Source organism: Emys orbicularis, chromosome 5 (genome assembly GCF_028017835.1).
Source record: "Emys orbicularis isolate rEmyOrb1 chromosome 5, rEmyOrb1.hap1, whole genome shotgun sequence".
NCBI classification, from domain to species: domain Eukaryota; kingdom Metazoa; phylum Chordata; order Testudines; family Emydidae; genus Emys; species Emys orbicularis.
In genome coordinates this window covers 120,567,807-120,595,367 of record NC_088687.1, presented here as the reverse complement: position 1 = coordinate 120,595,367, position 27,561 = coordinate 120,567,807, and the positions used below count along the sequence as shown (strand labels likewise).

The 27,561-nt window shown below is 39.5% G+C and overlaps 1 protein-coding gene across 1 annotated transcript in view; it reads left to right on the top strand.

Annotated features, from left to right (window-relative positions):
* The window catches only part of JAKMIP1 (janus kinase and microtubule interacting protein 1), a 260,911-nt gene that overhangs the window by 176,214 nt on the left and 57,136 nt on the right, over nucleotides 1-27,561 (top strand). The window contains exons 9-14 of the mRNA XM_065404580.1: nucleotides 412-558; nucleotides 1,194-1,334; nucleotides 3,172-3,231; nucleotides 18,422-18,550; nucleotides 20,899-21,027; nucleotides 25,148-25,231. Of these exons, the coding sequence (XP_065260652.1) occupies nucleotides 412-558; nucleotides 1,194-1,334; nucleotides 3,172-3,231; nucleotides 18,422-18,550; nucleotides 20,899-21,027; nucleotides 25,148-25,231 (690 nt within the window). The remainder of the gene's footprint in view (nucleotides 1-411; nucleotides 559-1,193; nucleotides 1,335-3,171; nucleotides 3,232-18,421; nucleotides 18,551-20,898; nucleotides 21,028-25,147; nucleotides 25,232-27,561) is intronic.

The window sequence follows — 27,561 nt, the reverse complement described above, 5'->3', positions numbered from 1 at the left end:
AAGTACTCCTGTTATTTTTAATAAGATTTACAGTTTATCAAGAGATAAACCATATAAATCTGTGCGCTTCCCAAGAACAAAATATGATGTATAGTGGCAAAGACCAGCCTTAGCAGTGAGGGCATTTTCAGTTCTGTTAATAGTGAGTGCTGCATCCTTGCCATTGATTTTTTTACTCAAACCTGCATTGACTTCCATGTTAGTTTCACTTTGGTAACAAGCAAAGGGCTATAAGTTTTTAGATGCATACAGTTTAGTTCAGCAGTGGTGTGTAAGCAGAAAAATAGTCTTTATGAATGAATGAATAAATGAATGAAGGGGGACTGAAAACCCAAGTGTTGCTCCTCCTTTCAGGTCATTGTAGCCCAGATTATGATTAACTGACATTTTGGGGTTCCTTCCCCTTTGCAGCTGAAACGTTCTCGGGAGACCGAAGGTCAGCTGAAGCCCCTTGTAGAGAAAAACAAGAGGATGACCAAAAAGAATGAGGACATGTTGCAGTGTATCCAGAGGATGGAAGAAAAAATTAAAAATCTCACAAGGGAAAATGCAGAAATGGTAAGCAACTATCTCATACGTATCAGAGGTTACTTTGTAAGAGCAGCTGCTCTTAGTAGCTTAGAGTTGAAAATAAATGTGTGGCTCTTACTCAGATAAATACTGGTATGTCGGAAGCTAAGCCATATGAAGGTGTCAGTGTCAAATACAATATGCTAGTGGTGGTAGTATTCTAAAATCAGAGTGTTTATTTTTATTTGCTTTGTCATTTATTAAACAAAATGGATTAAAGCCACAATGATCCTTATTCTTAATGTGTAAAGGGCATAAAAGGGTATAAAATAGAGGGCTAAAATTAACCTTGGCATACCATGGGATTTTGCATGGATGTATATGTCAGAGCTGAATTTGACCTGTATAAACTAGACATGGTAAAGACCCTCTTCAGGACTGTTCTCTAGAGTATATTCACCAGTGCTTTCTCCATCCTAGTTTTAGATGTCCAAATGAGATGTAGACTATACTCTGTATGTGTTTAAAGTGTAAATATTTGCTTGGTGGAAAAAGGGCCTGAGGTTGTGCTGGAGCAGATTTCTGAAGCATCACATTAGTGTATCTGAGGTGAGGGTTTTACCTAATGCTGCAGGAAGACATTTAAGAGTTGGTTGTGTTAAAAATAAACTTGATTTTTGCAGAAAGAAAAGTTATCCACACAGCCGACTTTGAAGAGACACACTTCCTTGAACGATCTCAGTAGCACACGAGAGGAACAAGAAATGGAATTCCTGAGACTGCAAGTCATAGAGCAGCAGCATGTTATTGATGATCTCACAGTGGTAATATTAAACATGTTCAGTACACACGTGCATAAACCTACATTCAGCCTATCATTTGAGAGCAATATTCAAGTTAATTTGAATTGAGTACAGTTAAAACTGGCATTGTAGTGACATGAAAAATAGTTCTTCAGCACTTCGGTTATTCCCTTTGTAGTAAATTTATGAGTTTCCATAGAGCATCTATGGTCTTATTTCAGCCAAGTTGTGATCTCATAACTCAGGCTTGCCTGGGGAGTACCTGAAAAGTTGATTTCTAAGGTAATGCAGAAAATGATGTTGAAGATTCAGCAAGTGGTGCTCTTGATTGCATCATTAGTGATCATTAGTGATATTGGGGAAGTAAGACATGAAACTGAGATCTTGACCACTCATGGTCAAAGTGCTTACAATACTGTTTGCAGGACAGGGGGCTGTAATATGTGTGTCTTGGCCAGATTCCGATGCGGGTGACTGCACCTAAAACTCCCCCAGATGTATTTTTCACTTCTGACTCTAAACTGTTGTGTTGCTGTGCAACATGAAATACCTGCTGCATTTCACCCCAGAAGCTGTCGCATTTAGATGAAGATGAAGGGGTTCCCATAAAAGTTCTAAAATACTTTGAAGAACCATCTGAATTAAAGGTGCTATTTAAGTTACCATCATTATTTTGAATTGCTGTGTACATTCCCAAATTTTCTCCTCTGGAGCAGTGTGCTGGCAGAGATGGATTACTTCACCATTTCAAAACAAGCATTGTACCATTGGTAGTTTACTATTCTTCCACTTTCTGGATTGAATTACTAAGAAGAAGCCCTCACTTGAGTATTCCAGCAGGATGTAGTTCAATATCGGCAGATGAGACAGCTGCATTAGCAGCAATTAGAGTTAGAAACCTAAAATCACTATAATCCTTTTAAAACTAGAAGAATCACAGGGAAGGACACAGAAATTGGTAGATGAGAGTAAAGCTGGAAAGGATAATAGAATTAGGGTAAAGGGGGGGGGGTTAGCAGAGTAAAAGAGGATTAAAAAAAAAGTTAGGAGGGAGGACCTACCTGTTATCTTTTCCTTCCTCCCTCTTCTTGTCTCTTTCTGCCTCTGTTACCTTCTCCTGCTACCCCCTCTGAAGGTCAAGTCAGTATTCTTTGGCTGAATGATCACAAGATCTAAAAGTCCTAGGTATATTTGTGACCTTCTTTTGTTACAACATCGATTTGTTACAATCTTCTTCGAAGCTGATGCTAAAAGAAAGGCACAAGGGAACTGGGATCAGAAGCCAACAAACTTGTTCTTGAGCTTCCTAATTTGTATTCAGAACTGAGTCCTGTAAGTGTGAATAGTCAGTGCCTTACCTTCTTAGCACTTCTGCCCTTAGGAGGCTGAGTAACCTACATTGTGTGTTCCTTTTTTATTTAAAAAAAAGGCAGCAAACAAAAAATATCTTCATATGTGGTTCTGTGTCAGAATGTATGTGACAGACTGATTTAGGTTTAATAGAGCTGAGCTAGCCTTTGCTATTGATCTTCAGCCTGAGAAGAGCGGGGCACATTCTTGCCTCTCGATGGGTGTTGCTATATTTCCATAATCTTCAGAGAAAAAAGAACTGTCAGAAACCTGTGCCCAGTATTTTACAAAACCTTTGCCTGCCAATTTCAAGATAAACCTGTGGAATATGTTGCTGGACTTCAAAGGAAAAACATTCAAGGGAATTTTCCTGTTTAAATATTACAAGAAGTCTTTATGTTGTTTGTAACTTTGCCTCATGCTTTAAGAAAACATTTAATGATGTTTCCTTTTGTCACGTGTAATCTAAATACATGTTAAAGAAGTAAAATCTTCTTTTTTACTCTAGGAACGAGAACGGTTGTTACGCCCAAAAAAACTGAAAAGGAAAAGTCTGAAACCTCCAAAGGTGAGAGTCTGGCAGGGCCGGCGCAACCCATTAGGCGACCTAGGCGGTCGCCTAGGGCGCTAACATTTGCGGGGCGGCGACTGTGGCGGCCGGATCTTCGCCCGCCCTAGTTGGGGGCGGCATTTCGGGGGCGGGACCTTCCGTGACCTAGGGCGGCAAAAAAGCTGGCGGCGCTCCTGGAGTACCAGCTCTTCTGTATCTTGTGAACGTCATACAAACTTTTTGGGCGAAATATGGGCTCCAATGAAGTCAATGGCAAAACTCCCATTGACTTGAATGAGGCCAGGATTTTACCCATTATTTCTAACTAGTAATAATTAACACTCCTTAAGTGAATGTTCCTAGCCAAAGTTTTCTGTGACACACACAGATAATACCCCTTAAAAGAAAATCTAAATAGTTTGTAGTCAAAATGGCCTGAATTTTCAAACATGACTTGAGGCAACTTTAAAAGGGATCTGAGTTTTCTGGGGGATGGTGCTTAGCACTTCCTAAAAATCAGGCCCTTTTAAGGTGTCACAAGTTGGATGCCCCAAATTACTAGTCACATTTGAAAATGTAGCCCTATATGTTTTTAGAAATTTAACTTGAACAGTATTTGATGTATAGGTTGTAAAATGGAGCATAACTAATTTGAACTGGAATGCAAAAATGAAACAACAAAACGTGGTATTCATTTATTTAGACAATGGTAGATTTTGTTTTAGTGTATACTTTCAAAGTCAATGGTAGTTTTATTGTAGTAATATATTTTTAAGTAATGAAATATACTATAAAATCTTTCATAGAATATCAGGGTTGGAAGGGACCTCAGGAGGTCATCTAGTCCAACCCCCTGCTCAAAGCAGGACCAATCCCCAGACAGATTTTTGCCTGAAAAGCTAGTTGCTAACAAGTGAATGTGTGTGTGTGTGTGTGTGTGTGTACATACTGCACATTTGTGGGTTAGTAGAAGTGAGAATTAGTGTGGTTCTGCTGTACATTGAAATAACACTTGCTTTGTAGTTAAGGCTGTGATTTAGTCGTGGAAGTCACAGAATCGTGACTTCCAAAGACCCGCGGAGGCAGGGTGCTGGGTGTACCCCCACCGCCCCAGGCAGTGGCAGCCCCCCACAGCTCCTGGCAGGTGGCAAAGGGGACCCTGGAGCTCTGAGCCCCCATGGGTGGTGGGGGCCCCCGGAGCTCCCAGCCCACTGGTAGGTGCCCAGGCTCCCCATTTTGTCATGGATATTTTTAGTAAAAGGTCACAGGCTTGTGTGAATTTTTCATTATTGCCCGTGACTTGTCTGTGGCTTTTACTAAAAAAACCCATGACAAAATCTTAGCCTTATTTATAGTGTGTTCTTGATGGCATACTCATTATGTCCTCGTGGTGGCACTTTTTATTACTTTGTTTTATAGTGTATAGGTTCTGAAAGAACGACTTCAGATATATTTTTGGTTCTGTAGCTCACTAGAAATATTTTTAAACAGTGTTCATAATATTGCATTTGTACTATACAGAGAGAATAGTTTCAAAGAAATCCATAAGCCTGGCAAAAGTCCGATATAGGGTGAGGTTATAGCAGATCTGTATCATTCATGCTCAGTATAACATACTTGGATGTTCATCTGTGGCAGAGATAAAAGTGGGGCCCTTTAAAAATAAAATTAATATTTTTGTATCTGATCATATGTTTGATATTAAAATACTATAATATTGTACAATGAAGAGCCCTAACATAGTTTTAAACTGTAGTCTTTGGGATTATAAAATACTTGTTTTTATTAAAAGTAATTTACTACTTTCATTTTCTTTTAATGAGATGGTGATAGCCATATTATGTGACACTAGGAATATCAGTAATGAAGGAAACAGGTGGGCTGCCAGCTTCTACAATACTTTAATTATTGGAAAAATCCTGTGTTAATATAATCATGTATTACCAAAACATAGTAAAACCACCTTGACTCACTTTTCTTATACATGGCACCCTTTCTTTGCGCCTTCTCTAATGCCTGTTACTCTATCTGGAATGTGCATAGCATATTGTGGGTGCTGCCATCTGTTTACTCCTGCTAGTCAAAATCAGATTTGGAACAATTTGACTCAGAAAGCAAATGAGGTTTGGTGTGGCTTAGCCCTCATTATTCCAACAAAAACTCTGTTGTTCTACTTTTGTGCTGACCATGTCATAGCACAGTAGCTGATTGACTTTTGCAGAGATTACAGTGAGATTTTTCATTTTATTTTGGACAGTTTCACTTGGACATTGAGTGATTTCAAATAAATTTTATGTAGTTTTATGTCCTCTGGTGTCCGTGCCTTGTGGTGGTGGGACAGCTTGTGTGCTCTAATGATCCCCAGAGTCTGTGTCTGTGCACTCTTTTTGCTCCTGATAGGTTCAACCATGCTGGATTGGTCTGTGGGGGAGGGGCCAGACAAAACAGACACCCTGGTCCTCCGGGTTGGGGGTTAGGCACAGGGCTAACAACCCTGTCCCGTAAAAAACAAAATATGTTATGGAAACAGTGATGGAGAAATTGACCATTACTGTGTGTGATGACCTTCAGGAATCAATAACCTGTATGAAGCCACTGGCATGAAGACTGAAGTGCTCAACACCAAGACAAAAACCAAACTTGGTTTTTGGAATGTACAGACAATGTACGAAACAGGGAAGCTAGCTCAGATCACAGCAGAGATGAGACACTATAGCTTACACATCCTGGGTGTCAGCAAGAGCAGCTGGACAGGACAGAAAGATTAACAACAGCCTGGGGAAAAACTTTGCTGTATTCTGGACGGGATGATGGACAACACCATGAGAGTGTTGCCATCCTTTTGAAGAAGGGAGTGGAGCATTCCCTGCTTGAATGGAAGACCATCATCAGGAGACTTATGAGAGCCAGACTGAAAGGGAAACACAATATCACCCTGATTCAGTACTATGCTCTGACAAATGGCAGTGATAAAGAAGTAAAGGACAAATTCCACCTTACATTACAGGCAGAGTTAGAGAGAGTACCACGCCACAACCTAACTATCGTCATGGGAGACCTGAATGCCAAGGTCGGTAAGGACAACACAAACAATGACAGAGAAATGGGAAGACATGGGTGTGGCACCATGAATGAAAACGGAGAGAGACTTGTTGATTTCTGCAATATGGCACCTGGTGACAGCCTCTATCAAGCTAAAACTGAGACGTGTGAGTCCACCAAACAAGGGACATAGACGTTATGACAGTGACAAGCTAAAGTCCCCTGAAATACAGAAAGCCTTCATTCTGCAGTTAAAGAACAGGTTTCAGGCACTTGCAGACTTTGATGAAGCGGAGGGGAATGCAGATGAGGAGATCAACAAGAAGTGGGACAAAGTAACAGCAATTTATAAACAGAGCAGTGAAGCCTGTCTAGGCTACGGACAGAAGAGAAGGAAGGAGTGGATTACACCCAGCACATGGAACGCCATAGAAACCAGACGAGCCCCGAAGAAAAAAAGTTTGATACAAAATCCCAGAAGCTAAAGGACAAATACCACGAGCAGTATAGCAAGGCACACCAGGAGGTCAAACGCCTTGTGAGAATGGACAAACAACATTATATTGATAATCTGGCAACACAAACAGGGATGCAGCTGCTCATGGTGAACAAGGAGCCATCTACAAAATGACGCGGCTTATCAGTGGTAAATGGCAGACACCAACAAACACTCTCATCAGGGACAAATAAGGCCATCTACTAACAACAGAAAAGAACAATAAATGTGCTAGACAGAGCATTTCAAAGAATTGCTGAACAGAGAGCCACCTAAAGAAGAAGCAAACATCCAGGAGGCAGAAGAAGATCTTGATATCAACACAGACACCCCAACTAAGGAAGAGATCATTCATGCCATCAAATCCTTACAAAATGGGAAATCTTCTGGCAAGGATAACTTGAATGCAGAATTATCCAAGGTAAATCCTGAGTTAGCAGCATCTGTCCTGGCACCTCTATTTACATCAGTCTGGGAAAGGGAAAAAGTGCCAGATGAGTGGGCCAATGGGGTTATAGTGAAGATGCCAAAGAAAGGAACTCTCAGTAATTGTAATAATTGGCGTAGTATCACACTTTTATCTGTGCCAAGCAAAGTATTGTGTAAGATCATAGTCCAGTGTATATCAGAGGCAGTTGATTGCATTCTCGGAAAAGAGCAAGCTGGTTTTCGGAAAGGGCGTGGATGCACAGACCAGATCGTCACTCTACGAAACATAATAGAACAATGCTTAGAATGGCAACGGCAACTCTACATAAACTTCATAGACTTCTGAGAAGGCTTTTGATAGCATTCACAGGACCAGCCTATGGCACATTCTGCAGGCATATGAAATCCCTCTCTGTATAATCAACATCACCAAAAGCTTCTATTTCAACTTTACATGCAGTGTTGATCACAGTGAGCTCAGTTTTGAAGTCAAAACAGGAGTACATCAGGGGTGTGTCATGTCTGCAATCCTCTTCAGCATTGCCATCGACTGGGTAATGCAGAGTACAACAGAAGACATAAGAGGCATTAAATGGACACCCTTCTGATCCCTTGAAGATGAGACTTCGCAGATGATCTTGCTGTCCTATCACATACCCAACACCATATACAAGAAAAAGCAACTTGACTCAATGCATTCAGCCAGCAAATTTTACTGAAAATCAACCACAATAAGACTTATATCATGACCTTTAATATTGCCTCACCATCACCAGTACAGATTGTGGAAGAGCTCTGACCTTGCCCCTGTGGGTCCTGTGCTTCTAGGCGGTATATGCTAGCCTCAGTGGCTCACTGTGACCCTCCACGTAGCCCTTCTCTTTCTAGGGCCAGGGTTACAGTCAACTGAGCCCTTTTCATCATAGGCCAGCAAGGAGGTTGGTGAGAGAACTCCCACAGTCTCTGTTGTCCCTAGGGGCTTGTTTTAGAACAGTTTAGCCTCCTGTCCTGACAGGGGCCTGACTTCCCCTCCCAGGAGGTGTTCCTGTAGTGGTGGGTTGGGGGGAACCCGGGCTTGCCCTCTACTCCGGTTTCCGGCCCAGGGACCCTAATGGTAGCAGCTGTTGGCAGCCAACCTTTCACTGCCAGAGTTGCTACATTTCTTTGGGCCACTTCCCCACAGCTCTCCTGCTTCTCCCTTCTTCACCCTTACCTTAGGGCTCCCTTATCAATAACTTGAGGGTGTCTTCATTAACCAGTCCTTCAGCCGCACTTGCTCTCCTCTGCCTGACTGGAGTGAGCCCTTTTTATAGTATCAGCGGGTCTTAATTAGAGTCAGGTGGTCACATTAGCTTAATGGCCTCACCTGACTCTTGCAGGTTAATTGGAGTCAGGTGTTCTCATTAGCCTGGAGCAGCCCCTGCTCTGGTCAGTCAGGGAACAGAAAACTGTAAATCCAGTGGCCAGTATATCTGCCTTCTGCTATTCTGCTGTACCCAACTGGCATGGGTCTATTACAAGATAGAGGATTATGTTCTCACCAATGTAGAAACATTCACATACTTGGGCAGCACCATCAGCCAGGACATGCGGAACAAAATCAATAAAGCCAGGAACACCTTCAGGAGTTTAAATTACAGTCTGGAAATCATCAAAATACAATGCCAAAACCAAACTCAAGATTTATCAGAGCTGCATACTTTCAACATTACTTATAGCGCAGAATGCTGGGGAATAAGAAAGTATGACATGTCCAAAATGTCTTCATTCCATACAGCCTGCCTCAGAAAAATCCTCTGTATCATTTGACCCAGAACTATCTCAAACCAAGATCCATTGTCACAGTGGAGCCAAGAGGATATGAGCACCATCATTGCCAGGAAGCGCTGGAGATGGATTGGCCATATGCTTTGGATGGAAACTGATTCCATCACCAGAGTAGCAATAAGATGGACGCCTGAAGGCAAGCAAAAATGAGGCCACCCGAAAACAACATGGCTAAGAGCTGTGGAAGCCGAGCTAAAAAACCTGGGGCACAGCTGGGGAATCATTGAAAGACTTGCCAGAAACAGGAGTGGGGGAGCTTCGTCGCTGCCCTAAATGCCTGAGGTATAATGTGAACATGATGATGATCATTTATGTAGTTTCTTAAATTTCACTCACTTCCTAGAAGATGTTTTTACATTAGTATTTAAATTAGCTGCTAATGGGGCATGCTTGACCAGACCTTTCCCAGCTGCTGATTTTGAAAGTTTCCCCATAAATTCAACATATTCACATGGGATAATGTGGCAGGAGAAGGGAAGGGAGGGTTTGTAGCTGGTGAGGGAATGGGCCAAGTCTGATCTTCCATGATAAATTCTGACTGGTTCTGCCTGTTTGCAGGCCAAGGGACACTAGGAGATGTGTGGCATGCTGCACTAGATAGAGATGCAAAGAAAAGCCAGCTAAACAAAAGGGTGAAGTGAGCCCCGCTCCTCGGAACTAGGTTGAGGGAGCAGGAAATTCTCTACCTGATTTTAGAGGAGGAGATGCTGGCTCTTTTGGTGCTTCCTGTGTGGGAAGGAATTCTGGGGATTGAAGGAACAGATTGTGGAAGGAGGCAGATCTCATGAGAAAGGATAACCCAAGGAAGAGAGAAAAGATGCTTGTTTAGCTCACTGTAGAGCTGGTCAAAAAGTGGTAAGTGTGCTTTTTGGTAAATTGTTAAATTTTCTGATTTTTTTTTGAGGTGGGGGAAAAAGCAAAAATATAAATGTTTTTTGTTTTTCCTGCTTTGTCTCCTTCCCCCTGCCCCCTTCCCTCTCTTTGTTTCTTTTTCCATTTTGCCACTGAAAAATGGAGAGAAAAGGGAAAAACTGGAGGAAATTAATAACTGAAAATCAATGTTTTTTGTTTTCTCATTTGAAACAGTGGAAAATGTGAAAATAAGCAAGTATTTTGGGTGAAAATGTTTGGTTTTGAAAAATTGTCCACTTTTTATTTTAAAAAAAATTGAACAAAATTTCACCAGTTTGACTTAAAACCCATAAATAAAAGCATGAACGTCCAAAGGCTCTAAGGGTTTGATGCCTTCAAGTCCTCAAGAATAGGTTTGCAAATGTTCTAGCTGCCCATATTGTTGTGTAACCTGTAGGCTATTTTTCATTCGTGCAGTATTCATCGAAGAAGCTTAAATGCTGTCAACAATAACTTCAGCAGTCTAATCCTGGCAAACAGTCTAGCTTCCTTCCAAGCTTCTTGCATAGTAATGGACATGAAGTCAGAGTTTTTAGCCCCTCAGTTCATGATATGGTTTGGCCTTAGTAAGGAGGTCAGAAAGAGTAAGAATAAGGGAATAACGGAACATGCTAATAATAAGTTTTTATAAAGCGGAAAGACACTATTGAAGGAGCCCTCTTTCCCATGTCTGCGTTGCAATTTCTATATAGATAGTGTTATTGCTTTGGATTATGGAAGAAATAAAAAACAAGGGTTTTTTCCCCCCCTTAGCTACAAGTGGCATTGCAATGTTGATTTATGCTTTTAAAATGTAAATACTTTCTTGTAAATGTTTGCACATTTCTGTTGCTAGTGGGAGATCATGTACTTCAAATTAATCATTTATGGTTAGATCACAGACTAGTTTTTAGAATCTAGGCCACCTATGGTGTGTTTGATTAGGTTACTTTTGTCTGACAGACTTCAAGTAATGAAGGATGAAGTTGTAACTAGAAGGAAACTATGTAATATCAGAAGACTGTATCTTCCATGTTCTGTATAAAATTATTTGAGTGAAGGATGCAGGGTCAAGCCCTACATTTGTATATAATTTTTGTTCCACTCTCTTTAATTCCTAGAGAGAAAAAAAACCCTACATTGATAGAGTTAAGGTTGAAAGTACATTGGGAAAATGTAATACAGAGATGTTGTAATTATCACAGAAAAAAGCATTATAATTTCAGGAAATTCAGAGTTAGGATTAACCCTAAAAGTAATTCAAACATCTCAAGTTCTGGAAATGCAGTTAGGGCACACAAACAAACTTATTTTTCTGCCCTATAGTGATGCATAGGAATCACCGTACAATTATGGTTAATGTATTTTAGTGTCTGTCATTCCCGATTAGATTAAACTGATTTTTAAAGACACATTAGATTTGCCATTGTTTTTCCTTGTGGTGTTGTATCTTGAGTAGAACTCTCACTGTAAATGGGAACCATAGTAGCTCAACTACCACTTAAGGCACGCGAGTCTCAAAGATCTAATGTAGATCTGACAAGCTGCCTGTGAAATTCACTAAGAGCCAAAACTTCGTCCTGAAGTAAATTAATTTAATGAGTGTTTTATGCATACATCTGAGGACAGTAACTGGCCGTCAGCCTATGCTTTTGTCTCAATTCCCAGGTTTCATGGACAAGTAATCTGGAATGTTTTAGAATTGGTAACTAAATAGTCAAGTCCAGCAAGATTAATAGAAATCAGCTCAACAGCAAAGCAAGCAAGATGGATCTCCCATAAAACTTTTATTTCAACAGTTTAGAAAAATAAGCGAAGCTAAGATAAACATAGGCAGACTGGATTGATTTGAAATTGCCTTCCAGACCCAAGCTCAACAAGTCAGACACAAACATGCTGATAAAATCAATTTTGTCTCAGAATGAAGGCTAAAAAAATAAGTCAATATCGACAGAACAGCATCTGACACTTAATCTGTTGATAGCACTCAAATTTCAAACACGGTGAACTGAAAATAAAAGCAAAGATGTTGTTTAGAACAATGTGAATGTGGAAACCCAGAAAGTATTCAGTACTGGTGAAAATTAGTTTGTGGCTTTGTCTGTCAGATGGACTGGCTATTTTTATCCATAGCTGACCGTGATAACATAGGTGTACAATAGTAGAAGTAATTATCAGGATGGCTGTGTTGATTAGGGAGGGCTGACACTGGTGGAAATTTACTAAGATTTATCTTGGGGAAAATAAAGTATTTGTGCCTGGCACTTCTGAGAATCATTCAATATAATCACCTACAGCTCACAGCATGAACTAGCCTATGGTGGGGGGGGGGGGGGCGGAGGTGGACCTTCTTCCTTCTGTGTCCGGCTTTCCCTGAACAAGGGAAATGGGGAAACCTCAAGTAAAGCATCTGACTAGAGGGAGCACCTTACTGAGAAGGGTCACGTGAATACGTTCAGATGCATGTAAGCTGGAAAGTGGTATCTGCCACAAAAGGGGCTGGCTTTGTTTCAGTCTGAGATAGACCAGGGGCAAAGAAAGGCTTTAGAAAAGGCTCTCGACAGTGCCCAGGCCAGAGGACTTGGAAAGAACCTGTGAGGGGCTTACATGGAAAGGTCTGACATGAAAGGGACCAGGGGAAGATGTAGGAAGAAGTGGTTGGAGAAGCCAAAAGAAGGCCCAGGGTAAAGGTCTAAGCGAGGTGGCACCTGAGCACTGTCAGTAGCTCTAAGGGAATAGTGACACAGATGAATGAGCCTGAAGCAGTCAGTCATTTCACTGGTTAGGACATTGGAGGTGGAGCCTGAGGTGGAGTGAAGCACCAAGCTCCAATGCACCTTCAGTTGTGCTGCTATCAGGGAACAAGTAGCAAAAAGAGAGATTTGTTAAATACAAGGACTGGGGATATTAAATTAACCATTTATCGGTTAGTGCTGACTCCAGAATACTGAAAACATGTAACTTTTCTACATTGGTTGGAAGGATTGCTGTGCAGTGAAGATTTAATTTTGCAACCTGTTAATTCATAAATAGGTGATGTATATGTTCATGAGTGGGAAGGTACTCATCCAAACAATTGTTCTTTTTCCCTGAGATGGTACCTTTTAAGCTGTGTCTTCCATAATTCTCAGCATGCAAAGGTTGTGCTGAAGCAACAACTCCTCCATGTTTGTTTTTTAATGTTGATAGCCCGCAGTCAGCTTTGCTTGTCAGCTAGAACAAAGTACATTAAATTCATATTGTGGTTCTTAAGACATCCGATAGGAAAAATGGTCTACTTGCCTGGTCCAGTAGACTTTAAAGTCTTCTCATGTGTGAGTAGTTTTAGTTCAGCTGGCATGCTTTGGAAATGCCAAAGACTTATCTGTTTTTCCCAACTATAGTTCTTCTGCTGGTTTCTAAAGCTCGGATTGCACCAGGTTACTGTTGCTACTGTAGCTTTTGCTGAGCAGTCTTCTAATTATCAGGGGATGTATGAATCTGAAGAACATTGCTGGCAACCAGCTCAGGTCTCTAAGAGGTAAAGAGGAGCACAGTGGGGTGGAGCTTTATAAGATCTGAGTGCAGGGTACCCAGAGAAGAAATATAATCACCGCACACACTCAACCTCCTAGATTTTCTTCGGTGAGAAAAAGCAGCCAGAGCTGATAGAAATTTCTTAATAATTGCATGCGACATCAGATTCCTTGAAGTAATGAGAATATTTTAAAGGTCTCTTTTCTGCTTAGGATTCACTTTAGTTCAGGGCTTTTTTCAGTTTTTTGAAATATATGACAGAGAAATAACCATGAAATCCTGGAAAGGCTTTTTTCTGTAGAATGGAATTACAATGATAAAATGAAAATTGGAGTCATTGCTTTGAAATCAACAAAATTGCCCATAACTGTGGGACTCTGAAGACTAATTTCTGCTTTGTAAGCTTTATTAAATAGGCTATATTTGTGATTATAACTGAAAGTGTTCACTCTTCAGACCAGCACAATGGAATACATACTTCTTGTCTTATATTTCTCTTTTTTTATCTGTCTGTGTGCTCTGGTGTGCCTATATTTTTCTGGCTGCCAGGAAATGACTTATAAACATGAAGGTAAGAAGCTATAAATTAATAGCTGATTTGTTCTAATTACAGTGTAATTCAGTTCATTATGATTTAGCCACTTCTCCTGTTTTGATTAATCACTTGAAAATAATATGTGATACTTAAATCATGTGGGAAGATGAAGCTACTGCAGCTATACAGAAATTAGATGGTTCATATGCATGTAGACCTATCTAATCCAATTAAATGTAGTACTAAAATAGATGTAGATATTTGTATGCAATATCGTATATATATTTCAAGGCACAGACTCTGCATCATAAATTATGTCAACATTAATCAAATTGACTAGTTTTGACTCAACGGGAATCACCACTAATATACAGAATATTTTGTAGATCTTCATGTTCTGAAAATATATTTACTCTGTCATAAGTCCTATTGATCTTCTAAACATTAATTGCAAAAATGTAATGCACAATTATACTGTAAAAGTATGTGTGAAAACATTGGTATAGAAATCCAAAATTGCATCCTAATTTCCACCAGTTATTGCCAAATATTTCAGATTTTACTTCTGCATATTTTCAGTTATTGAGATGAACATTTTACTCTGATAGTTATGATCTAAACTTTAGGATTGAATATCTTTACATAAAAATAACACCTTTAATTAACAACCTTCTAGAATTATGAACAGTATATACAAATATAATTTCAAGAGTTTTACACATTTTAAGAAAAATTCTGACATAAATAGTATAGCTAAAAAGAGCAAGCAGAATAGTAAAAGCCACATTAGAATACATATATTATAGAAATCTATTTTAAATCAGTTTTTTGAATTAATAAGTACGATCTTCCATGATCTGTGTGTGTGTGTGTGTGTATATATATATATATATATATGTATAGTTTACCATAGTATTTATTATCAGGTAGTAAAATTTTCTTAACACTTTATCAACTTTGTGTCAACTGTCTCTTTGATTTTTTTTCCCCTCTAGCTGTTTTCCGGTCAGTTAATTTGTTGGGTGTTGGATATGAATCCATTTTTATAGCCAATTGCTACAAATATTAGATTATCACACTGGCAACAATAAATAGTTAATAATGTGAATGACAATTATGTGATTATCTCATGATGTAATTCATAAATATGCAATTAATGTGCAATGGCTAAATACTACATTGTGTCCCAGTATGTAATCAATGCAAAAACAAACAGGCAAATTCACCATTGAGGCATAGTAATTAGCAGTGTTTATAAAAAGTAAATGAAACAGATTCACTCTAAACCCAAAATATTATACACAAGTGTGTGTAGAATTTAGCAATCCTTGACTATCCTTGAAGATTTCGAGTGTCTCCGTGCTATGGGAAACATTAATTTCCCCTATCTAATTATCATTTACATTATTTATTAAAACATGTAGATGTTTCCTGGAGGCCTGGTGCCAATGATGTGTTTAAATATGCTGAGTAACAAATATATCTGTATATTGATAGTTCAGTAGCTATTATTTTTAAATAATCCCAGTAATCAACAAGGCTCTCTTACATAAACCAAAAGGACCAATCTTTTTTGTGTGTTTGTTTTTATTCCCTGAAAACACCTCTTCTTAAAGCACCAGGTATTCAAGCTGAGTTATTTATAAAACTAGCTACGGTTTGTCTGAATATTTGCAAAGAACATTTCAATGTTGATGAACACTCTTTTTGTCCTGAGTTTAATGAAGCTACTGATGCTCCTGTAGGTATTGCTGGGTGTTTCTTCAGTGGTTCAGATACAGATTGTGCACCATGGTTTATTTGTTCTTTTCTAAAGGACTTGTAATGAAGGAAAACAAACTTTCTCTAAAGCTAAGGATTGTGAAGAATATGAATGCTAGGGGAAAGAATTAAAATTCTCGGATTAATTTCTGTTCCAAATGTCTTAAACATAGTTCTAACATACAACACAGAATAGTCCTGGTGCTTACTGAATAACTAAAAATAGCTGTGTACCTGAGCAGGTTTTAGTACTTAAATCCCTTTCCTTTTTGCCTCCCTCTGTATAGATTGGGTAGCAATTCCTAATGACGCAATCAATGGATTGGAAAGGGAAGGCTGATCTCTAGATATCTTTCAAGTGCATGGGTCTATATTTGTGGCCTCTGCAGAGTTGTGAAGAGTCCAGGCTTTATTCAGGTTTCTACTTTCTTTCAGTTTTTGAACTTTTTTCAACATGAGCATAACATATTTGAAAGGGGATTTTTATGCTAGAAACAATAGGCTCTTAATTCAGTCTGTGAATGAAATTTTGAACTATTCTAAGGGTTTGTCTTCACAGCAACAGTTAGCTCAAGTTGCTCTGCTCAAGTCAGCCTAGCTCAAGTGAGAGTGGCAATACTGCAAAACAATAACACCTCACTCTTTATTGTGCTTTACATCAGTCTATTTCAAAACACTTTACAAAGGGCTCAGCATCACTGTCTCCATTTTATAAATGGGGAAACTGAGGAGCAGAGGTGACATGTCCAGTTCACCCAGCAGGCCAATGGCACAGCCAGGAATTGAACCCAGGTCACCTGTTCTCTATCCACTAGGCCATGCTGCCTGTTTCAACACTCATCCTACAGAGAATGGTTTGATTAGCAGCACAGAATGATTGGATTAGCAGTGGATGAGTTGTGCTAACTTAAGCTGTGGCCTGTATCCCCTCCTGCAACCGTTGATCTTCAGCCTATAGCCCCGAAACGCCAGCTCGCTCAAGTTGAAAGCACCAGTTAGCTCAAGCTAGAGATATTTGTGTGTAGACGGGAATTGAGTTGGGGTAACACTCCAATCATGCCTCAAACCAACACTGCAATGAAGACAACCCTAAAATATTAGAATAGAAGTAATGAGAACATTGAGGTTACGTTCTTAGGCCTGTTGAAAGCAATAATACAGTTACAGAACAGTCTAGAGGCCTAAAGTAGAAGGGGAGTATGTGCAGTTATTGTGATTAGAGATGGGGCATAGCTATTTGGTAGAATTAATTGTAATTGCATGTTGAAGAGAGGTTAGTGGGTAAAGTGTGAACTGTTAGGAGGGCTTGGTTTTGCTGGACTGTAGAATTTTCTGTAGGGTGAGCAGGACAGCTCATAACTCTATATAAAGATGGCTAATTTTATCTTATTTACACTTGGTGGTGTTGAATTCACTAGGTGACTGTTTGGCAAATTGTATCAAATCAGATAATTTTGGTTGGCAGCCTATTTTTATTTTTTAAACTATTCTAAGCTAAGTGGTTGAGGAGATGCTGTAGTTTTTGCTTGTGAAGAATTCCAGAAATTTTGTGTATTGACTGATGTCAACTTTCAAATAATTTTGAAGAGTAAGCTTAACCTTCACAATTGAATGTTTAAATGATGCGTTTATTTTTGAAGCAGCAGAATTTTCTGCAGTGTCACTGTATTCTGAGCATGAATCAAGAAACTGAAGTAAGGGGACAGAAAGATTGATAATTTTAAGACCAGTTTACTTTTTTATCAGTCCTATAAAGGTTCATTGCAGTTATGACTTTTTATTTGTCTGCTGACGTTGGTAGCTGATCGAATATCTTTCATGATGAGTGTTACGTATACACTACTTGCCTATACCTTTTAATGTGGTTCTGTTATATTCTGTACCCATTAATTCAATGTTATGTTATCTGTGATTTAAAAAATGTTCTTTGAAATATTAATTTTCACTAAAGATTAATTTTCCTTAGACATGCTGGTATTTATTTTTTCTTTCTAGAGAATCCATTTTTCTCATTTTTAAAATGATAGTATTTCAGACAGATGAAGATATATGAACTGATATCTTCAAGTTGACAGCAATAATTTTGAAAAATAGATTTTTTTAAGCTTTCTGATTTTTTTGTTTTTGTTTTTATTAATAATGTGAATCACCAATGTCAATGAATAACTTTTTTGAATACAATATACCCCTCTTCTAACACCCTCTTGTATGTTGCATCTCAGTAGGTTGGTTATCTAATATCTCAAAACATGGATGATTTTCTGTGTGGTTAAGTGTATTTTATACTTGTGGTAGAGCATGACTGTATTTGGCAACTATCCAATGCAATGTTCAGCCTGATTTTTTGAAGCACTCGAGTAAAAGATGCCGAAAGGAATAATTTCTTTACCGGCATTCAAATGGTACATACACATGGAGGGAGCAACACTCTTCTTTCCTCTCTTTTTCTAATGATTGTCTTCCCAGGCTCCCTCAGTTTGTTACCAGGGACTTAATCCTACAGTCCTTAGTAGGTCGATTGAAATCAACGGGACAGCTAAGGTGTCCCAACTTGAGCCTCTTGTCCTTGTGAGTAAGAATCAAAGCATCTTGGGAGTAAAGCCAGACTAGGGGTTACTGAAGACCTTTTTTGCTGTCTACTTGTCTATTTAACCAGGTTATAGATTATTACTGAATGTCCTATTAGTAACCTAGAAAAACTGACTTTTCAGAGGCATGTTGTGGAGACGTTTTTTGGATTTGACGAAGAATCTGTTGACTCTGAAACCTCATCTGTAACTTCGTATAACACGGACAAAACAGACAGAACGCCAGCAACCCCAGAAGAAGACTTGGATGATGTAAGTAATGAAGTGTCTTCATAACAAAACATACAAAATGAATGGAAATATTTTTCCTATTTCTCTGTATTTCTGCATTTTCAACTTGAATGGCTGTTTTAAGTCAAGTAAAAGACTGGAAATAAGATGTAAATTTTTTAACAGTAGGAGTAATTAACGATTGGAACAACTTAGCAAGAGTCATGGTGGATTCTCCATCACTGACCATTTTAAAATCAAGATTGGATGATTTCTAAAAAATATACTCTGGACTTATTTGGGGGAAGTTCTGTGGCCTGTGCTGTGCAGATCAGACTAGATGATCACAGTGGTCCCTTCTGGCCTTGAAATCTATGAAAAACACACTAATTTAGCTCAGACATTGCAACCCAGCTAATAAATGACAGCATTAGGGTCTGTCTTCTTGATGAGTTCAGAGTTAATTAAATCAGACTTGGTAAATATCAGCAGTGCTTGAGAAATAGAATTCCTTTTATCACACTATCTCTTGCTTGTCAAAATAAGAAAATCAATGGGCACTTGCACTGACAAAATCCACGGCTGCTCCACAATAGCTGTTCCTAGAATATTATGATTTATGTGACTATTTTGGTACTGTCAGGTCCTTCTCACTATGCTTTTGATATCGAGAGAAGTTTTGTCAATTTATTAAGGCTTAAATAGTAAATATATGTAGACATGTTTTTGCTGGACCTGTATGTTATGCACTGCAACCGGGCTACAGTAAGGAATGGCAAGGCCTAAGACAAGATGTAAAATCAAGGTCTCCCTATGCTGTTTACTAACTCATATGTTCTACCCTTCAGTTACACTCTCTCTATCTTATACTCATATCCCCATCTCCCCTACTCTACCCAGCTTATTTTATTGTTGTTTTGGGGTTGCTAACCCTTGTGATTTTTATTGAGTCTCATGATATTGTTTGGGGTTTTCTTTCTTGGAGCCCCAGTTCCTGGAGTCAGGAGAATCTCCGCTTTAATTTAAAAAAAAATTCTAGCCCTCATGATTGTGGAAAAAAGTTTGAAAATATGAAACCCAGAAGGCAAATGAAAAGACCCCAATGTTTACTATTTTAAAAGAAATCTTAATGATTTTTAAGCCAATTTCATGATTTGGGGGAACGACGTATGTTTTTTGCATGCCTGGAGTTGGCAATACTGTTGTTTTACTTAGAGCTCTGTAACCAGTATACAACTTTTTGCTCATCATCCTGTATTTAAATTACTTTGCCCCCAAACCCTCAGGTTAGGTGACTGAGAGAAGCAGGTGTGCATCTCTCTGTCCATGTGCACACGTAGCAGGTCCATGGTGTTGAGCAGCGAGGTCCAATGTGGGTCCTTCAAAATTATGGCCCTTTTGTCAGTGAATAAAATTGTGCAGAGTCATATTCTCTCTCATCCCTCCCCATCAGTCTGTGTTCCTTCTCTCTTTCACACCCTATCACTCCCTCCCTCACCCACATGTCTTGCCTCAGTTCTCTCATTAGCCATTCACTCTCTGCCCGCCTTTCACACAAATGCTTTCCATTCAGCACTCTTAACTTTCACTGTCCCCTGTTCTCTCTCTGTTTATATACATACTGTTCCTCACTTTTTCTGTCAAGCCAATTTATGCTGCACTCAAATTCTAAACATAAACACAGGGAACTCTTCATTTTTCTCTCCACCCCAATGTCCGCTTTCCTCTAATCTCTGCTAGCATTTTAAGGCCACATCAAACTTTGGGAATCTGTAAGGTTCTCTTCCTGCATTTCTGTTTCTTTTGTTTGTATTCTTTCTTGCTGTTCTCTTCCCCCACCCCATCCCCCACTCCTCCAACTCAAAATTTGTCATTCAGAACCCAAGGTGATGTAAGAATGAGAGCTAATTGGAGTGAGGGACTTTTCTCTCCTCATTTCCTCTAGGGTTCCTGGAGTTCTTTCTCAGGTCTAAGGTAGGGATAGTGTCCTGCAGATTGAGCTAGCAGCATCGGGTGCCAGGCTCTGCCCCAGGGACAGCTCTTAGGGATTAGGGTCTGCCAGTGGGGGGAAGAGTCATCAGTGCTGTAGGAGGAAGATTTGTGCAGTCCTTTATATCTCTATATACATGAGTTTGGAAGCAGCAGTTTAACGAACTTTCGTACTCTGGCTGTTAGAGACTTTGGCCCTTTCGTAAGCCTGGGTCCTGCATAAAGTTCTTGACTGTCCTTTTTGCTCCCTCCCAGCAATTCTACATACCAATATCTTTACAGAAATGGATGGATATTTTACATTTTCCACTAGCTACTGTATAATCTCTGAGCTGCAAAGAGAGCTTAATGTTTGAAGCAACAGACGATAATATACTGTTTTGCTTTTCTATTCTTTTAAGAGTACGCCTAAAGAAGAAGCTGATTTAAGGTTCTGTCAACTAACCAGAGAATATCAAGCTTTACAAAGAGCATATGCATTACTTCAAGAGCAAGTTGGTGGGACACTGGATGCAGAGAGAGAAGCAAGGGTAAACAATTTTTATTGAAACTTCTCAGAAATCTGATCTCTCTCATGCTAAGTGTGCCTTTGCAGGTCAGTGGACTGCATGCAGTAAATGTATTACATACTTTTGAGGATTAGATATTATAGTGAAACATTTGTTCTAGATTTATCAGACCTGTATGGAAAGAAGGTTTCAAAATGCATCTTATCCTGACTTTTTTTTTATCACACACATAGTGGATTAAAGTAGCCCTGTTTTTAAGTAATGCTTTCTAATTCAAAAAGACAGTCCAACAGAAATTGCATGTGGCTGCTAAAACAATGGATTTAAGAAAAATCAATGATCAGATTACAATAAATATTTGTGTCAGACAAGTAAACAAAGAGCCTGAAACAAATCTGGCGGGAAAATCTTTCCCTTTGGGCATTTAGTAGGATAAATGAAAGGCTGTATATTCCCCCAGTTCTATGCCATCCCCTCATGCCCAGCAAATGGGGGAAGGCCAGAACACTGTTGTGCCCTAGTGGTTACTGACCACTTGAATGGCTCCTTGGGGACCTAGGCAAAATCTAAGTTGTGCTACAGACCAAGTGGGCCTCCCAGTGGCCGTAGGATCAGTGAGCTGGAAAGGTGACTCTTTGCCTCATCCCACCAGTCCTGCACCAAGCACAGCTCGGCCTGGACCTAAAACTTGAATTGGTATCCTCTGGTAAATTACTTCAGATGCAGGGCCACATGAAGACTTGGTAAAAGTGTGTGCTACATCACTGGCTTCCATCTGACAAAGCAAGGGGTTTTGTATTCACACACACATAATCTTTTCGCTTCCCCTACTGCTAAGCATTGTCTTATTGATCAGTCCAAAAAATCCTTTCTGGTTTCAAAATGCTCTTGAAAATGATTTCTTGGAGTCTCCTGTGTCTGCGAAGTTTTCTGGATCACTCCATTCTTTTCCTGCTTGACATCACCCATTCTCGCTCTCAAGACAAAAGGCACCATTTTTCTGACTGAGATGAACTAATATAAACTTCTTCCCCTCCAGGACACTACATCTCAAGCATTTTCAGTTCTTGCCAGTCCACCGAGGAAGAGATCTGACTGGAGTAAAATGCATAGCAGTGCAGTATCACTCTGCTCATTAACTGATTTTTCACATCCTACATATGAGTTGTTTGTAATTGGATGTGGAACTCTGGAGGATTAGAAATACCTAGTTCCAGCCCCAAGCATGATTAATTGGCGATCTAGTAGTGGGCATGGGGGATTTAAAGAGCACCTTGTTTGTCCATCTGTGCCTTGCTTTACACAGAATCCATTTCTCAGAGTCTCTCCATGTTCCATTTGCTATGCCATACTGCCTAGTAGAACTCCTCAGAAATTTTTTTTTTTCTTGTCAAAATTTGCCGATTGTCAAAATCTAAACATTTTGCAGGAACGTCTAGGTTTTGTTGAAATTACGACTAAGGCTATGTTTTAGTCACAGGTATTTTTAGTAAAAGTCACGGACAGGTCACAGGCTGTGAACAAAAATTCACGGCCTGTGACCTGTCCATAACTTTTACTATATACCCATGACTAAAACTGGGGGGGGGGGGGCGGCTGCGCACGGCATGGGACTCCCGCTGATGCTGGGGAGGGGTTGGCGGATTGGGGGGGCTGGCAGGCTCATTACCTAGCTTCATGCCTCCCCCCCAGCAGCAGAGTTTGGCTATGGGAGGGGGTTGGGACACAGGATGGCGTGAGGCATGCTCTGGGTGGTGCTTACCTGGGGGGCTCCCTGAAAGTGGCGACATCCTCCTCGCTCAGCCTGCTAGGTAGAGGCGTGGCCACCTCCGCCTGCTGGCACCGCCTCCGTAGCTCCCATTGGCCGCAGTTCCCGGACAATGGGAGCTGCGAAGCCAGCGCTCTGGGTGGAGGCAGCGCACAGAGCTGCCTGGCCACGCCTCTGCCTAGCAGCTGAGTGAGGGGGATGTCGCCGCTTCCAGGGAGACCCCCAGGTAAGCGCCGCCCAGAGCCTGCCTCACCCCGTCCCATGCCCCAACCTCCTGCTCCCTCCCACATCCAAACTCTGCTGCTGCTTGGGGGAGGAAGGCGCGGTGGCCCGAGACTGCCCCAGCAGTGGCCGGTGCATCTGGCACAGGGGATGCCTGAACTACCCCTGAGCCAAGTGCACTGGCCACTGCAGAAGTCACGGAAAGTCACAGACAAACCCTCAGCCTTAATTATAAGGAAATTAGGAGGGCTGAGAAACCTTTCCTGCATCCTTGGCAACCTGCCTGGTGGGCTGCGGGGGAACCCAGGCTCCCAAGCAACTTTAACTCTGCCATTCAATAATGATTAACACATAATCCTACTTAGCTTTTATATAGTATTTTGCAGAGGTTTTTGAGACCAACTGATAAAAAGGAGGCCAGTATCATTATCCCCATTTTGCAGATGGGGAAACTGAGGAACAGAGAGACAAAATAAACTTGTCCATGGTCACCCAGTAGGCCAGTGGTCACAATGGGGATAGAACCTGGATCTCCTGAGTCCTAGTGCAGAACTTTATCTAGGAGGCCATACCAACTTCCTATGTTTATAGTCCCAGATCAGATTAAACTGATTTTTACAGGTGCATTTGATTGTTTCCTATTGTTTTTCCTCGTTGTGTCCATTGACTTTGAACATTACTCTTAACGTTCATAGTCAGAGCCTCTAAAATTTATGATGGTATATAGGAGAGTCGAAGAATAGGTCATGAAAATATTCCACCTTCTAAAACTAATAAGTGGCATTTTAGTTTAAATAAGAAAATAAGTCTTCCCTTGCACATCTGCTGTCAATTTCTGCCTTTAGTTTGTGCCCTTGCTGTTGGGCACAGTGGATTGCTAACATAATGCCAGTCATGCAGCTCTTAATCACATAATCGTGGCTGGCTTTCAATTTTGTCCCCAGGATGAGGAAGGAAGTTATTTTTATTTCTTTAAAAAGGACATAATTACATATTTTATTAAAGTAAGATTTCTCAGGCATTTATGTATTTGACAGATATATAACACCATTAAATGTTTTTCTCTGTGTTAGAGGGAGAGGGAGGCGTTGGGGATTATTTTTTTCTGTAATAGCATTTTAGACATTTGGAGAAATGCACTTTTACTCTTTCTACCCTATGGCCTAGCTGGCTTTTTTATCTCTAACAGCTGACTGGTCTAGAAGGTTTTCAATTGGTTATGTCTTAGGGGGCCCAATTCTGGGAGGAAGCGAATGTCCCCAACATCTATTAGGTGAAATTGAGTGTGTTCAGCAAGGGCCTGATCCTGTTCGTTACCAAGGGCCAGATTTATAAAGGTATTTAGATGCCTAGAAATGCAGGTAGGTGCACAGTGGAATTTTTAAAAGTGCCTAATAGGGATTTTGAAAATCCCACTAGACACCTACGTGCATCTCTAGGCGCCAAACTACCTTTACAATTCTGGCCTACGTGCCTCTATTCGTCCTTTAGGAATGAGGGCCTCAGTACTTTGCAGGAGGTGCTCAGCGCCCCATATGTTCAAGCCCCAATTGGGGACGCTTTGCAGCTGAAGTAACTCAACATCCATAAGGGAAGTACTTACCTTGAAGGATTGAGACCATATAAATAAAACTGACTGGCTTGTCAGTGGCATATGGCATGAATTCTTATTTTTGGATGGTATGCAGTATTCAGGTACAATGAGCTGTATTTAAGTTGTTCATCATACACATTTTACTCACAGCAGACTTATTTAGTACTTATTGCAATTCTTTTTTTTTTTTTTAAGTATCCTGAGTAAATACCAAGTATTGTAAACAGCATCATTACTGGCTTTATGTTACTGAATTTTAGAAAGTGCTTTGCCACTGAAAACATCAGATTAGTGTTTCTTAGTTTATGAAGGAAAAGAGTTGTGTGGAAATGAATGAGGTAAATATTTTATCAAATAAAATACAAATAAACATGTTTGTTTTAATTGAAAACAATTCAAGTTCACCTCACTGGCTGATAATGGACAGGACATATTGAACATATCAATATTTGATTCTGCAGTAATTGAATATTTGAGAATATGGAGCTACATATGTAGTGTACATCCTAATCAGTTGGCCATTGTGACAGTATATGCACACTTTTATACCTTTTCAGACTCGTGAACAACTGCAAGCTGATCTCCTCAGGTACCAGGCGAAAATTGAAGATCTGGAGAAATCTCTGATTGAAAAAGGACAGGTAAAAGGCTCTCTTAATGCCCTCTGTCAAATCATCATCTCCCTTGCATGCAGCAGTGCTCTTGTCATCTTCATTGCTTGCTGGTGTATTCATGTGTCTGATGCAACTTAGTTACCATTCCACCAGTTGGACCACCTGACTAAAGGAACATATTGTATAGAATGGAAAAAGCCCTATTGAAGATTCGTCTTCCAAAACAAAATATGCTAATGTCTGCATGCACATGGTTGTTAAAATCGGTTCCCTTTTCTTGCCCAGCCCAGGCCCTTCTCCTTCCTCTGGTTTTCTGCTTTCACTGGAAAAGTTTTGGCCATAATTTTAACAAAATGAATGTTATGAATTTCCCATGGAGACCATTTTTGGTGCCCTGGCTGGAAGAATTATAAATTGTTACTGCCACACACATTTCAGCTGGAAAAATGAACCACTGAATGTGTGTTTGATTACTAGGAGCTGCTTTCAATATTTGATCCACATCACTTAAATTGAAATTGGCACCTAGATCTAAATGGAGCTTTTTGGCAGTACTTAGCAAGGATAAATCCTGGCTCTTGGCAAATATAGTGTTCAGGATCTTCAGGAAAATAGCACAGAACTATGATTGTGCACTTTAAAGATGTTCAGTTGCATAACTATAAGTACCTCTTCAGAATTTTTTGGATGCATTATTTTTATACCGTGTTTATTGTTGAAAAATTCATTTAAAATTGAAGTGATGCATAGTAATAAGATGAAGCATAGAGATATATCCAAAAGTAAATGTGTGAAAGATGAATAAAACATAACGTTAATATACTAATATTTCATAAACCTTTTGATTTAAAGTTCACTTCATTTTATAATGATTTATTCTATGCAAGATGTATTCCTTAAGAATGCTGCATGAGTACAAAGAAACCATTTACCAAATTAAGGAGAATATAAACAATAGTGTTAGCTTGCCCATAAGCGCCAAGGTTCTTAGTAATGCTGTGTAAATAAAGTGTGTGTGTGTATGTGTGTAAAATAAAATAAAACAAAACAACAACAGAATTGGGCAGTAGGTTATAAAATCTAAAATCTTCCAAGTCTCTGAGGTCTCCCAAGAGTAAATAAACTTGTAAGGACTACCTCCTCTTGAGGCTCTACTGTTGTCACTTTAGTATATTAGTAAATAAAGCTACAGGTATTGAAGACAAATTGCTGCATACCTAACGCATTAACAAACTATTTGACTATGAAGATGTAAAGTCTAAACACTATGCATGTAAATTAGATCTGAGTGAACATGAATATATATGTAAAAAAATTAAATTTTGTGACTTGTTTCCAAATTGATGTATATAACAGGTTTGCTTGGAAATTAGGTTTGATCATTTTTTCCCTTTTAAGATTCTTAACCACACTACACTCTTTATCACCCAGTAATCCAGAGAAATTAAACGTGCAAGTGGTGGTGGTCTTGTGCAATAAAAAAAATTGTCTCTGTGGCTTTGTATGTAAACTAAGCCTTAAAACTTCATCAGAAATCACTCCTGGGAGCTCTGACAAATCCACATCTGCTTACTGGTTAGTTATACGGTAACACTAAATTGTTAGAACCTATATTTGACAAAATAAATTTCTATTTGAAACAAACTCACTTTCTGTGCACAATGTGATTTTTTTAAATTGTTATTTAGCTTGGGATAATTATTATTTAGTAGTAAATATGAACTGTTCACTCTAAGGTGAGGCAGTCCTCTCTAATGCTTAGAGCAGGGCACTATGAATCAAGTGACAGATTTTAAAAAATGGTGTCTAAAGATTATCATCCTTATTTTTCAGCTAGGGAAACTGAGGCAGAGAGCATCTACATGACTTTTCTAAAGTTAAACATGCAGACAGTAAAAAAGTCAAGATCAGAAATCTGGGCCAAGATTTTCAAAAATAGGTGCCTCACGTTAGGCTCCCAAATCTATATTTAGATGGCTAAATAAGTGATCCCATTTTCAAATGTGCCAAAGGCTCTCATTAACCTCATTTGAGCTCTTTTTGACGACGTTTCCTTCTATGTGAAATAGGAATAATGATAATTATTTACCTCTGTACAGTACTTCGAGGGTCCTGTATGAAAGGCACTACAGTCAGTGAAAAGGATTATCTATCATTTAATAGTAATAATAATAATAATAATAAATAATAATATCACGTCTCAAAAATATTAAACAACATAAGGCCCTGGAAAGAGATACATAGGGACCCGATCCTGTTAAGTGCTGAGCACCCTCAGTTTCCACTGAAATCAAGATCAGATCCCAAATAGCCAAGTTTTGAAAGGACCTTGTTTGTCACACAAAATTAAACTTTTA